The sequence below is a fragment of the Heptranchias perlo genome, chromosome 1 (assembly GCF_035084215.1).
Source record: "Heptranchias perlo isolate sHepPer1 chromosome 1, sHepPer1.hap1, whole genome shotgun sequence".
Lineage (NCBI taxonomy): Eukaryota > Metazoa > Chordata > Chondrichthyes > Hexanchiformes > Hexanchidae > Heptranchias > Heptranchias perlo.
Window position 1 is genome coordinate 43,239,390 of NC_090325.1, and position 14,838 is coordinate 43,254,227.

General features: G+C 41.2%; 1 protein-coding gene across 3 annotated transcripts in view; it reads left to right on the plus strand.

Moving 5' to 3' along the window:
- The first annotated feature begins 14,487 nt into the window (after positions 1-14,487).
- Positions 14,488-14,838, plus strand: part of LOC137321761 (AT-rich interactive domain-containing protein 3A-like) — a 475,814-nt gene continuing 475,463 nt past the window's right edge. For all 3 annotated transcript variants that reach the window (XM_067984380.1, XM_067984391.1, XM_067984402.1), the window contains exon 1: positions 14,488-14,810. In XM_067984380.1, coding sequence (XP_067840481.1) covers positions 14,772-14,810 — 39 coding nt within the window. In that variant the 5' untranslated portion in view covers positions 14,488-14,771. The remainder of the gene's footprint in view (positions 14,811-14,838) is intronic.

Sequence of the window (14,838 nt, forward strand, 5' to 3'; positions counted from 1 at the left end):
TAGGAGCACCTCAGTGCCTCTAAGGAAAATGTCGGTCAAGGTTCCAAGTCCTGATCACTATTCAGTGGCACCAGCTGGAAGTGGAAGTTTATGGGCATCAGGTGAGGGTGGGATCAAACTGGGGAGATGATGCCTCCCTTGTTGTCAAACCTCAGTGTCCAGATTCACCCATAAATGAATGGCTTATTGGGTGAAACACCAGAGAGCAGCTGGTGCCTGTGAAACTATAGGGCTGATTCTGTGACCCTGCAATCCCAGCAAGGAAACCCATTTTTGGGTAGTGCTTGTTGGAAAATCACAGGCGCACAGTGCTGGGAACGCAGGATTGTGGAATGAACCCTTCTATCCTAGAAAAAAAAGGGCCTTTGGGAGACATGGGGAGAAAATTGGAGGGGACCAAAAGAAAGAAATAATCTGTGTTTGGTTATCAGGAAATCCTGTGAGCAGCCAATATTATAATAACCCAGCAACCTGGTCTACTGAAGGTTAAAGCCTGGAAATCACTGCAAGCAATGTTTTCATATGAGTGCTTAACAGACTAATGTCACCCTCTCTACTTTTTAAACGGACGCATTAGTCTGTTTATTCTAGATGGGTTAATGCCTCCATTAAAATAACCAAGACTGGAATTTGTTAAGAATTTATACCATAACATCGACCACAGTAATTTTCAGGCTTATATTACCACAAGCTGTCACACGTGTTGTTTTTTTATGTGTGGGGCTGGACATATAGTGCTATAAAATGAATGAGCAGTTTACTGACCAGTTAATTAATAGACTATATGATAATTATATGACTGCATCTTCAGTGGATAATCAACACTTACACTGTGACCAATTCTAATTAGCCAGTGGCTGTGTCCCACACTAAACTTGTTTCACTGCTTATTTGAGCTTATGTTCGCAAACAAAAAGCCGACAGAACAAAAAGGAAACCAGGAGCTATCTTGGGATTAATCAACATTCACTACACATTGGAATGTTACAACGAGATAATGAAATAACTCCCAGCCTTTTACACGCAACATCTGTAACGTGTAACATCTGTGAAACTGACTCTCTAAATCTTTTTTGTTTTATAAAACAGATGTTACTTCTGCCTCTGTTTCTCCTCAAAAGCTACAGTGTGGTTCATGGGCACTAGTCATCCCCTGGTACCTTGCCCAAGTGGCCACTTTTCATGTGTAAGCCTATGCAGTGTGTTTGTTGGCAGCATGTTCAACAGTAGGAGCATCATGGGTGAGCCTTGCCCAGTGTCCACACGCACAAACACACAGTGAAACACACACACACACACGCACATGCACACACAGAAACACACACACAAGCATATACAGACACAAGCATACACACAGAAACACACACGCATACACAGCTACAAGCATACACACAGAAACACATACACACACACACGCATGCACGCATACAAACACACACGTGCAGACAAACACTCATGCATGCGCACACATGCAGGCATGCGTGCACACGAACACACAAGTGCACACACACACACACACACACACCACACATACCCTTTCCATCAGCAACATACACTGCCTTTACCAACTGAACCACTGAAGGAGCTCTTTGCTGAAACTTTCTAATGATAAGTGGTTAGGATCTGGAATGCACTGCCTGAGGCAGATTCAATCATGGTCTTCAAAAGGGAACTGGATAAGTACTTGAAAGGAAAAAAATTGCAGGGCTACGGGGATAGGGCGGGGGAGTGGGACTAGCTGGATTGCTCTGGCATAGAGCCGGCACGGACTCGATGGGCCGAATGGCCTCCTTCCGTGCTGTAACCTTTCTATGATTCTATGATAACTTTTAGAAAAATGTTGACAATTGCTTAAACTTTTTATTAAAAATTGTTTATGGCATAATCCACCAAAATTATAATCTTGCATCAATTAATTAATTATTACTTTGATGCAATGATGATAGTCCAGTATTCAAAAAGTAATGGAAAAGTATTGAGCTGCTCTCCTCTGTCTGGATTTAAAACATTAGAATGTTGAGTAATATTACTTCTGGAGTATTGTAATCTTACATTAATTAATATATAGGTATAGTATAGGTTTTGCTTTACTAAATGGTGAATCTAATAAATTAATTTCTGTGTCTCAAATCTTTCTTTTATTGTAGAAACACTAATTCCATTCAGCCAGAAAGTGAATAATGAGTTATTCACATTTATTTTGTTATCAGAATTACTCATTCAGTGGTCCACTGATGGCTTGGTTAGTAAATGCACAGCCCAGTGTGGTGCTGAGCCATATAGATGAGGAAAAGAAAGAACTTGCATTTATATAGTGCTTTTCACATCTCAAGATGTTCCAAAGTTCTTTACAGCCAATGAATTACTTCCGAAGCGTAGTCACTGCTGTTTTGTAGGCAAAAGCAGCAGTTAATTTGCACGCAGCAAAGTCCCACCAACAGCAATCAGATAAATGAGCAGTTAATCCATTTTTGGTGGTGTTGGTTGAGGGATAAATATTGACTCGGGCTGCTCTTCTTTGAAATAATGCCGTGAGATCTTTTATGTTCACTTTGGTAGGCAGACTGAGCTTGAACCCACAGCTTTCAGGACTCAGAGGTGAGAGTGCTACCACTGGGCCAAGGCGGACAGGAAAATCACCCAGTGTTTTTGCTCCTAATTGTTATTCGGTGACTCCTGCTGGATGAAGGTGGGATTGATATCCATCATGATCCACCCTCCCCACACTTGCAAATGAAGAATGGTGACTTGTACATGCTACTGGAGGACTGCCAGTTTCTGTGGAACCGTACCTGAGCTTGAATCACAATCTTCAAGTGAGAAGAGGAGAAAACTGGGAGAGGATAACATAATATTATGACCAGGGAACTTTCCAGCAATCAGCTGCAAATTATTCTTTGATGATTTTACCGTACTGATGTTACAGTCACTAGTCCTTCAGTGTGAACATCGTCACACCATCAATGACTTGGAGCTTACCAATTGGGAGCTTCCCCACTGACAGCTGCTGCCAGCAAACACACAGGCTCAAAACTGAATCAAACCAGCCATAAAGTTTACATATTCTAAAAAAAAACAGGTCCCCAGAGTGATTTCAAGGCAGTAATCTTATCTAGTGGTTCAGATGACAATTCTAAGCCAGAAGAGCGCCTGTTTTGTGACGTCATCTGAAGATCTTGATTAGATTATTGCCTTGTATCCATTATTCTTATTTGATTTTGTTGCACTAATGCTGGCATTCTCCACAAAAACCAATAAAAAGATTCAAATTATCTTCAGTATAAACATGTCTGATGTGTGCGTGTAAATTCATCATAGAGTGATTTTCATATGATTTGTGGTTGACAATGATATCCCAAAGTGCTTATTTTTAAACCTCTTGTTATATTAGTTATGTGTTAGAAGCGTTCAAAATCAGGAAGGGTTTAGATAAAGTAAATAAAGAGAAACTGTTCCCATTGACGAAAGGGTCGAGAACCAGAGAACACTGATTTAAGGTGATTGGCAAAAGAACCAAAGGCGACATGAGGAAAAACTTTTTTACGCAGCGAGTAGTTAGGATCTGGAATGCACTGCCTAAAAGGGTGGTGGAAGCAGATTCAATCGTGGCTTTCAAAAAGGAATTGGATAAATACTTGAAGGGAAAAAATTTGCAGGGCTACGAGGAAAGAGCGGGGTAGTGGGACTAACTGGATTGCTCTTACAAAGAGCCGGCATGGGCTCAATGGGCCAAATGGCCTCCTTCTGTGCTGTAACTGTTCTATGATTCTATGATTTTGACTCTATTTACTTCATGTATATGTATATTTTCAGCCTCAATTAAAAGATATGTAAAATGTGAAATATATGTTCTTTTTTCTCCTATGTTTTCCATTTACTCCTGGAAGTGTTGACTCCTGCCTTTCAGTACCTTGTCCAAGTAGACATTATTGATTTGTGTGCTTAGATAGTGAGCATCAACAAGCTATTGCTTTGGGCGGGGGTCTCAGGTGAGCTTGATTTTGCTCACACTTGACATCCATACATGCAGTTTCCAGCAGGAGTTATTGGAGGATGTTCAGGGAACGTGAACCCTGGCTGAATTTTTCCCCCCTCCCTAGCCCTGGTAGGCCGAGGCCAATCAACCTCCCCATTGCTCCCCTGACTGAGATCAGCTAATTCAGCTCAGAAACTGGGACCATCCTTCTTCTCTATGGGGTAAAATCATGATCCTGCATTCCTAGCAGGCAAGCCACACTTAAAGGGAGTGGATGGAGATAGGACTGCAACCTGAATCTCCAACCCATGTTCCCTTTGAATACAGCTCCTCTCTGGGAGCACAGGATCAGTAAATTTACCCTTATTTGATCTTGTGTTCAAATCCATCCATGGTCTTGCCCCTCCCTACCTCTGTAACCTCCTACAACCCTATGAGTCTCTGTGTTCCTCTAATTCTGGCCTCTTGTGCATCCCTAACTTCTTTTGTCCCACCATTGCCGGTTGTGCCTTCAGCTGTCTAGGCCCCAAGCTCTGGAATTCTCCTCTAAACCTCTCTGACTCTCCACTTCTCTCCTACATTAAGACACTCCTCAAAACCTACCTCTTTGACTAAGCTTTCGGTCACCTGCCCTGATGTCTCCTTCTTTGGCTCGGTGTCAATTTTTTGTCTGATAACATTCCCGTGAAGCGCCTTGGGGCATTTTACTACGTTAAAGGCGTTATATAAATGCAAGTTATTGTTGTTAAAACTTGTTACCACACTACTCGATTAATTTTTCCCTAATCCATTGAGGAAGCTTTTTTTAATTCTTTAAATGAAACTTTCTAGCTCCTAGTAGAAAATTTAAGATGCTCTCTGTCCAGCTGGGACATACTATTGAAATAATTAGTAATGTCAGCTGATATAGTCTTCAAAATAAATCTCCTTATTTTCTAGGACTATTACTTAACAACAATAAAATTCCTCAGCAATATAGAGTAGAGAACTCCTGTTGAATGTCTGGGACAAAAAGCCTCCTTCTATGCTATAATTTCTATCATTCTATGATTCTAATCAATATGTGTAACGTTTTGGAGTTGCATTACAGTATTATACATGCCTTGTCACAAAGTCATGAGGTAATAGGGAAGGTTGGTTATAAGGTTTGAAATGGACAAAATACTAAGAGACTGAATAAGTACTGAAATGTCATTATAAAGAAATATCAATGAGAAATGAAGTGCAGTGTTATGTTATTTTTTCCTTACAGCAAGCATTAACTTAAGTACTGAATGTTTACATGTATATAGTTAATATACACTGTACGGAAATACAATTATTGCAAAAATCCCATAAGCTATCTACTGCAATATTTTATAATTTGTGCCTGCAAAATTACAAATTTAAATATACAACTATTGCACGGAACGGTATGTTGATGCACCAAGTGCACTGTCCTATGGAGTTGTGACGCACTGTTTTGTATCTGTGATACCCCGCACATAAGTTATTAATCTTGGCTAGGCCATCGCAGAGGTGGAATAAGGTCAGATTTCCAGCATTTGCATCTTTTCTTCTTTCTTTCAACACAAAAAAATCTGATGCGCATGCACAAACTCCTCAAAGAGTGATGTCTGTATGATTTTACACCATGTCGCAAAGTTACTTATTTGTTGGGAATTTCTCATTTTTTTCAGCCTCTTGTAATGTTAATCGCTGCAAATGGCTCCACTATTCGTTAATATGTATGACGTATATATATCGTATATACAAGGTGCTTTATTCACCTACCCTGTGAAAACAATGTCCTTGTAAACGCATATTCTTATGTCAGAAAGTGCAGATTATTTTCCTGTAATTTTGCACCTCTGATGTCAGCCCTCCTTTGTGTTGTTGCACTGGGGATATTGCCAGTATTATTCTTCATTACCATCGACCTCCCTCACCTGTGCACTCAGCTCATCATGTCCTGAAGCTAAGATAGTTCTTATGAGTTGAAAAATAACAGATGGTGAGTGACTGCATGAATTACAGATGTGTATGGTATCCATCCGTCCTTCATTTGAGATTTGTATATGTATGAGTAGCAGGAAGCAAAAACAACATGGACCACCTACACATCTGTAGTTCCCATGGACCATCCATCATTCTGTGCACTGAGATAGCACAGTGATAATTGTTTTTTTTTAATTGTTCATGGGATGTCGGTGTCGCTGGCAAGGCCAGCATTTATTGCCCATCCCTTAATTGCCCTTGAGAAGGTGGTGGTGAGTCACCTTCTTGACAACTGAGTGGCTTGCTAGGCCATTTCAGAGGACGATTAAGAATCAACCATATTGTTGTGGGTCTGGAGTCACATATAGGCCAGACCGGGTAAGGACAGCAGGTTTCCTTCCCTAAAGGACATTAGTGAACCAGATGGGTTTTTACCACAATCCGGTAGTTTCATGGCCGCTATTATTTATACTAGTTTTTTAATTGTGGGATTATAAAGTCTAATCTGCAAATGAGGAAATTATTATGATCTACATGTGATAACAACCTATTTCCCCAATATCTCTGGTAGATGCATTGTCTAGCGTAAGTCAGAGAAAGACATGTTCAAACTGTACAGACCACACCGTGAGTATTGTGCCTCATTCTGGTCACCGAGATATAAGAGAGACACTCAAGTACTGGAGGCAGTTTAAAGAGCCACGAGACTGATTCCTAGTAATAAAGGACTGAGGTATAGGGAAAGATTGGATAAAGTTGAGTTTTTCAACCTCAAGCTGTCAGTTTAACATCAATTGTGGGGAAGTTACTGGCATCTATCATCAGAGACAGTGACTGAGCACTTAGACAAGTATGATCTGATCAAAAAGAGTCAGCATGGATTTATGAAGGAAAGATCATATCTAACTAATCTAGTTGGTTTTTTTGAGATGGTCACTAGCTGGTGGATCAGACAGTGTGAATGGGTTTGTCTATATGGACTTCCAGAAGGCATTTGATAAAGATCCACACAAGAGATTATTAGCAAAAATGAGAGTGCACGGAATTGGAGGTAACCTTGAGACATAGGTCAGTAATTAGTTGGGAGGTAGGAGACAGAAAGTAGGAACAAAAGGTAATGTTCTCTGATTGGCAGGATGTGATAAGTGGTGTTCCTCAGGGCTCAGTGCTGGAGCCTCAGCTTTTCACCATGTATATTAATGACTTGGATGAAGAAATAGAGAGTTGTATATCCAAGTTTGCAGATGACACTAAGTTAGAAGGCACAGTAAGTTGTGTGGATGGGAGCAAGGAGACAGGTTTAAATGAATAAAAGACAAATTAAGAAATGATATCAGGAAGCTTTTCTTACATAAAGGGTGATGAACATGTAGAATGGACTTCCGCATAGAGTCCTAGAGGCAAATACCCTGGAATTACTTTTTAAAAAAAAGCTGTATGCTACAATAGAGAGGAGGGAACTGTAGATTTTCTCTAGATGAATGAACTAAAATGGGTTGACTAGCCTTCTTCATCTGTGTTTACCTTACAAAACTATGACCTTGTGATCTGCGCCATGTAGACCAGGAAGGTGCCAGCATCAACTCCCAATCTGTGCTGAGGTGGTTGATCTCAGCCAGGGTGTTGGCTTACGTGTTACAATTGTTACAGCACCCTGAGTTAGAGAGAGACAAAATGAGCCAGTAGTACGCACTCTTGATCACCATCCAGTGACTCCTACTGGAAAGAATGAAAATGTTGGATAAGAGCAGGACCCTGCTTAGATGTGATGCCCTCATTGAATATGATAGCCTGCCAATGATCACAATTTATGCTCATAAATGAAGAATGGCCTCATTGGTGAGGTACTGGTGGGTGACCAGAGCTCATGGAACTGTACCACAGAACCATAGACGTTTACAACACAGAAAGAGGCCATTCAACCCATTGTGTCTCTGTTGGCTGTTTGCTGGAGCATTACAAATTAATCCCACTGCCCTAATTTCTCTCTATAGCCTTGTATCTTCTTTGCACTGACACCTGGGTACACTATTTCCAACCCTTTTCAGTCAGAGCAACGGCCATTAACCATAAGTCTTTGTTTCCGATCTGTCAATCAACTGTCTATCCATACTGCTACACTTCCTCTTATACCCTATGCCTCCATTTTTTCAATAAGGCACTTGTGAGACATGTTCTAGAACATCTTCTAAAAATCCATGTATGCTACAGCTAATGCATTCTCTTTATCTATTCAATCAGTCACTTGAAAAAACTATATTAAATTTGTCAAGGACGACTTTCGTTTAACAAATCAGTGCTGATTGTTCTTGATTAATTCTTGTATTTCTAAATGCTCGCTAATTTTATCTCGAATTATGTACAGCAGCCCAAGTCAATCGCTGGAGCTTTCAACTTCAGCAGGGACATAAAACATGCGATATAGGATCGGTCACCCATTATACACTCCACCCGATAGGAAATTCGGGTGGGTGTATAATGGATGCCTGATCCCATATCGTCTGTTTTATGCTCCCGCCAAAGTTAAACGTTCCACCCAATATTTCAGCAGAAAATTAAAGGGGGACAAAATAACTTTTTTTAAAGTACCATAGGAACCAATAATGTGGTTGGAAGTACCCAAAGTGGCAAAGCAATTGGGGGCAGAAGCCTGGGCAAACACCACATTAAAAATAATGAGTGTGGGGAAATGTAGGTGGGAAGCAGCACCTTGCACGCTAGCAGCCTGCACACCAACTGTGCACGGCGTATCAAGGATCCACATTTCATGCGAGCTAGGAAGCCTTCCTAAAATGTGGCTGGGGTGCCTAAGCAGTCCTCCAGGTGCCGAGCATCCCATTTCCAAAGGGTACTTCAGGGGAGGTCCTCTTTAAATATTCTCAATTTTACTCCTGGGTGGCTCTCTCCTTATAATAGGACTATTCTTCATTACTGGACCTGCTATTCCTTCTGATGGCCAATTCTTGAATCTCAGTGCCCTACAGCATTTAAAAGAAAAAGAAAATGGTGGCATCTCCAGGGCAGTTGCTGCACTTCACTAGCTGTTAGCGCCAACATTCCAGCTCCTGATCTACATGATGATCCCAGCACTTCATGAGCGAAGCACCAAGAGCTGACCTCACATTATCAGGCAAGGTCAGCTCAGTGGACACAGCCATCTGCAGCACCTGAGGAGAGGCAGTGCCACCAGCCTTGCTTCAGGAGCGCATTATCCAGCCAATAGTGCTACACAGGTACTTTATTCACAAATAGTATAAACATGAATCCTTTATGTAGCAGGTAAACATTTAGACACATGCTGGTACAAAATATATTTATTTTTAAATAAATGGAAACACTTACATTGTCAAGATCCTTTATGATGTCCCAGGGAACTTGTGAGCAGATTACCATGAAAACACCATTCAACAAAAATAGAACAGACACCATTTATTTAATGGCGTGCTTTACAACAATTGTGGGATAATAGGGTTCAAAATTAACAGTAGCTCAGCATCACTGGGTAATCAGAGTTATTGGCAGAGCTATTAGATTGGTGAAGTTAGAAGCCCAGTTGGCTATCTGTTTTTTCCCCTAGAGATCATCACTGTGACAATGAGTTCCTGCTACGATGTTAATGTGACATCGAAGACAATCCCATTTCTAGCATTTGACTGTTGATGCTGGTGTCAATGACTGCAGCAAAGAAGCTTAGACCATAATGAGATAAATCCATGTTGAAATGTGTTATTTTATAATTGTTTATAAATTATTAGAATGTTTGGAACTGTAACTGAGATCAACAGAAAGACAGATGTGTTTGGAACCGTAACTGAGATCAACAGGAGGACAGATGTGTTTGGAACCGTAACTGAGATCAACAGGAGGACAGATGTGTTTGTATCATTCATACATCAGGACTAGAAAATGTTGACAAGACAATTTATCCTAAAAGATAGCAGCCTAGCTGATTAACAATGAAAAAAAGATCAAAATACAATTTCCCCTGAGTTTAATGTCCATTCAGACACAACCTGTATTACAGTCACAAATGAATTGGACATCATTTCATGTTTCTATAAATTCTCAGGTCAGTGAAAACTCTTAGATTTTAGGTGGTTTAATTATTAATACAAGTGGTAATCCCATAATTTTAGATTTATTATATTTATTTATAATATATATATATATATATATATATTGCTATCCAGTTGCTGATCATCATTTGTTAAACTTACAGTGACTACCTTATAATATATTAATCAGGATGGATGTCATGATTCTATCATTGAGGCACAGACTATAACAGTGTTTAAAAGAGAATCGAATAAGTATTTAAAAAAAACCATAAAATGAATGAGGAAATGGCAGGGAAATAGGATTAGTGTGAGTAAAGTGGATAGCTGCAGTTGGAGAGCTAGCTAGCACCTGCACAGGCACAATGGACCTATCTTTCTTTGATTTATTGTGCACCAACTACATGGAGCACATTGACTATTAGTGCCTGCCATGATTCCCACTTCTGGCAAAGTGGAATAAAACTGTCCCCAGATATTAACTATCTTTCTATCCAACTATTGTATTATTAACTATTTTATATATATATTTATATTACACCTCTGTGGGGCATTTTTCTACATTAGAGATGCTATATAAATGCCAGTACTAGTGGTAGTAATAGTTGTTGTCATTGTTGTAGTTGTAAAAACGGTTGGCTAGAAATTCTGGCCATCCCATTCCACTGCCAGAAACACAGGGGTGGGCTCCTACATTAATGCCTGCAATTCAGGGGTGCCCACCCCACAGACATGGAGGGATTTCGGAGTTCTACCACAGCAAACAGGCTGGTCTGGCCAAAGATTTAAATACCTCAAATTTGCTTCCCTGCTACTCCTTCACTGGTGGGCTACCCGGTATCCATTTGCTGTTTGACTATGGCATAGCGGGAACCACATAAGGCCCTGTATGGAAAGTATGCTTGCTTCATGGAGACATACTTACCACTGGCCATACAGAAGCATAACTGGTGGGATTTCTGGAGAAGCCTGGGATCCCATTTGTCCCGCTCCCATGTAACGATTGAGGCAGTTGAGGAATATTAGCCCACCCCAACTCCATCAACATTTCTATTTACAGCCAGAAAGGGATGGAAACACTGCAGAAATGGGAACTGGCTCCAATTTCCGCTCTCACTATGCCAGATTTCTGCCTTCCAAAACAGTAAAATTTCTCGCCTAAGATGTCTAGCATGCTCTTTCTGCTTGTCACACTTCTCCTTTCTTGTCCATCACACTTGCCCGTCACACTTCAAGTGTCACACTCATCTTTCAGTGCCGCAGCTCAAAAGAAACGTAAGAAACAAGAGTCATTTTACGCAGGAGCCAAAATAACTGTAACATCTGAATGACCTTACCAATCACATTTATAAAAAGCCAGGGTTGTGACCTGCAGCCTGAAGAATAATTAAACTGTGACCTCATCCAGTATTTACTCAACAAGAATTAATATTAGTGTCCTTAACACTTGATACAGTTTCACCTTAGCATCAGGACAACACATTCTGCATTACATGATATCATCTGAAATAAATTAAGTATATATTAATTTTTGGTGGGGGTGAAAAATGGGAGGTAGCAGATTGGCCGCCTATTGCACACACCTCCCGATTTGCTTTTCCATTGAATAGATCCTGGGATGGGGGAAAAGCGATCACGAGGGGGCCAAGTGTGGGCCGACAATGGTCTTCGGACCACTGTACAGCTGGGAAGAGCATAACTGCTCGTCTTGGCTTCACATTCAGGTAAGAGTTTTTTCAAGAAGCTTACCTTTTTGGTGGCAGTCTCCAGCGATCCCTTTAAGGGCCGCTGGTTAGGCTGTATGTAGACCTGATTATCCTGAAGCAGGCTCTGCACCAGCTGCGTTTAAAGTAGCCAAATTTCAGGAAGTCCCAAAACAGACATTCGGCCCCCCATTAACATATGCAAGGGGCCTAACACCTATTTTAGGCATCTGCCCGTGATACTTAAAATATGGGCCCCACGAATTTAGCAGTGGGACCAATGTCAGCGCTGATTGGGCACAGGTCATCTTACTGTTAAATTGGTATGCTTTGCGCACGTTTTATGCCAGGAAAACTGGCGTGACATATACCAATTTCTACCCTCATGCTCCAAACATTGCACTTCAAACTGGCACACTTTGCTGGAGAGGCAAAACAATCTTTAAAATGGTGGATTCATCTGATCTAGAGCCAGAGATTTACAGACAGCCATTTGCCTTCAAATTGGCATCAGGAGTTTAGGAGCCACTGCAATTACCTTAATTTTCCTATTTAGAGCACCTTCGCACAGGAGTACTTGAAAGGACAGGACCAGTTAAATACAGGTTCATCTTGGCAGCTAAACATCACAACTGCACTCCAGACTACCCATGTCATGGGAGCTTTGCTAATATAGAGAGAAAGATATGTATGAGTGGTTTCCAAGTTGATATACTATACCAGTTTTGGTTTCAGATGATGTTTATAAACTGTTCGAATTTCTCTCTCTCTCTCTCTGGTTTATGATGTCATCTGAAACCACAGCAAGATCGCTACTTGATAGTTGCTCCCATTATTCTCTCTCCATTTGATAAAAGTGTGTCCCCCTTTTCTGTCCCGCAATCCTGAAAATTATAGCTCAAGCTGGAGCACAGTTCCCCAGGCACAAGCAAGCCTCTGGTACAGCACCCAAATGACCATTCTTTATATGTGAGTATAGACGGTGAGTGTCAGCAGTCTATAAAACCACAACAGCAGGTGTATAGGGTGGGGGGTTGTGGTTGCACCATAGCCAACATGATCCTGCCTCATGTGATGTCTGCACACACACACTTTCCAGCAGAGGTCACTGGATGGCAATCAGGAGTGGGAAACCTGGCTGACTTTTTTTTACCCTTCCAACAGATGTTGGAGGCACTCTTATTGTCGTTTGACTCAGGACAGCTAACTCAGCACAGCCCAGGGATTGAACTGGGATATTCCAGTGCTGGTATCACATTGCATTAGTGCATTTACCCAGTGAGTCATCAGTGCCGACCTGTATATTCCTATATAGCTACATGTATTACATAACACAGTTTGCCAATGTAGGCATCCCATGTAGCAGGATGTATTACCCAGCATTATTTTGGTTTGACTGTCCCAACATATCAGCTTCGATTTTTGTTACTAAAATTATTCAAACATTTTTATGTCTAACCTACACACATACACACAACAGTTTATGAAAGCAAACTAATCCAAAGCCATTTGAGTCGATTCCTCATCCAGCCAGGAGCTCCAATACCACATCTGGCTTTGTTTGTAACAGTAGTTGCGCCCTGTCTTTATCCCCCTTCATATATTTTATATGTAGTCCAGCGTTTAATGGACACGCCTCAATGCAAATACAAACTCAGCGAAAGCTGTTCGTGTTAATTACTCAGGCGGCAATGAAACCTGTTGCGTAATGAGGTTTTTGTGTGTGTGTGTGTGTGTGTGCAGTGTTGGTGGCTGCGAGTTGTTTATTAATGTTTAATATATATATTTATGGATATAAGATAGATACGTAATCCTATGAAACAAATAAAACTCCAGACACAGTTATTTTGCAGGGGGAACTATTTGGCTATCCCACTCTTGTTTTTTGCTGTGTTGGTTACTGTCAAAAAAACCATCTGCTTTCTCTATTTATGAACTCTCTCTCTCTCTGGATGTTTGATGTTTAAATATCTCAGCCTCCTACACCCACCGATCCAGTACTTTACAAGTTCCAACCACACCCAGTGCTGGCGGTGTAAATTTCCCATATGGTGAGGGATCAATACGTCTTACGGCTGTCACAACACAGTGACTTCCCACCCCACCCCCCAGCCCCGACACTCCCATATATATATAAATATATACTTCTTTTCATTATCAGGCTTCATGATCTGCAATCTACAAGACAGTCTCCGTACAGGGAATTTAGTATACAGGTCCAGCATCAAAGAGGTGCAACTGTATCGCGGGTGTTCATTTCCATCCTTGCCATAGGCTGCTGTTGTCCCAGTCGGTTTAATAAAATCGCGGAAAAAAAAGGTGTGGGGGTTATCCTCTTCCGTTCACCGTAACGTGGTGACATTTCTTTTTTTTTCATATTTAAACGGGTCTAGGTGCGAACAGCGGGAAGGTACAACCGTCACCGGCGTACCTGACGCCTTGTTCGCAACCAATTGCTTTGTTTCCCCCCACTTTACCTGGTGCCAAGTTTGTCCCAAATAGCTGCCTCTTCTAGAAATGAGCAATTACACATCTGCTGATTTGAATAAACAAAAAAACAATCTCTGCGCTGCCCTTACATTTAAACGGTGCGAATCCCCAGATTACCTGAGGCTGCTGGTTTTCATGTGCACTGGGATTGGTAAGGGATGTGTCACACTGGAGGTGGGAGCGGGGTGTCAATGCATTTCCCCCCCCCCCTCCCTGTGTTAGACCGCTGCCTCTTCTATTTATCAACAAATTGACGTCTATTTAGCAAATGGGAGCAGAGGTCTGGCTCTGTCAGACCAGGTTACGCAAGCGCCCCAGCGCCTTCCGAGCCACTTGTTGCAATCCGAGGGCGATATTTAATGGTTGGCAGCAATATACGTGTATATTTATACACACATATATGTTTATATGTATGTTACATGTTGTAAAAGAAAAGGAGAGAGACCCGAGGGGCATTGGATCGGGAATATCGAAATCAAAAAGGGAAACCTGGACTGTCCGAAGGGGATTACACATGTGGACAGCGAGCGAGGAAAGTAAAACATAGCAAGAAACAAAAAAAAATAGATCATGGTTGACAACGCGAGTGTAGTGACTAAAGCAGCACTGGTGAGGGTGTAATTTTTATTGTTATTTA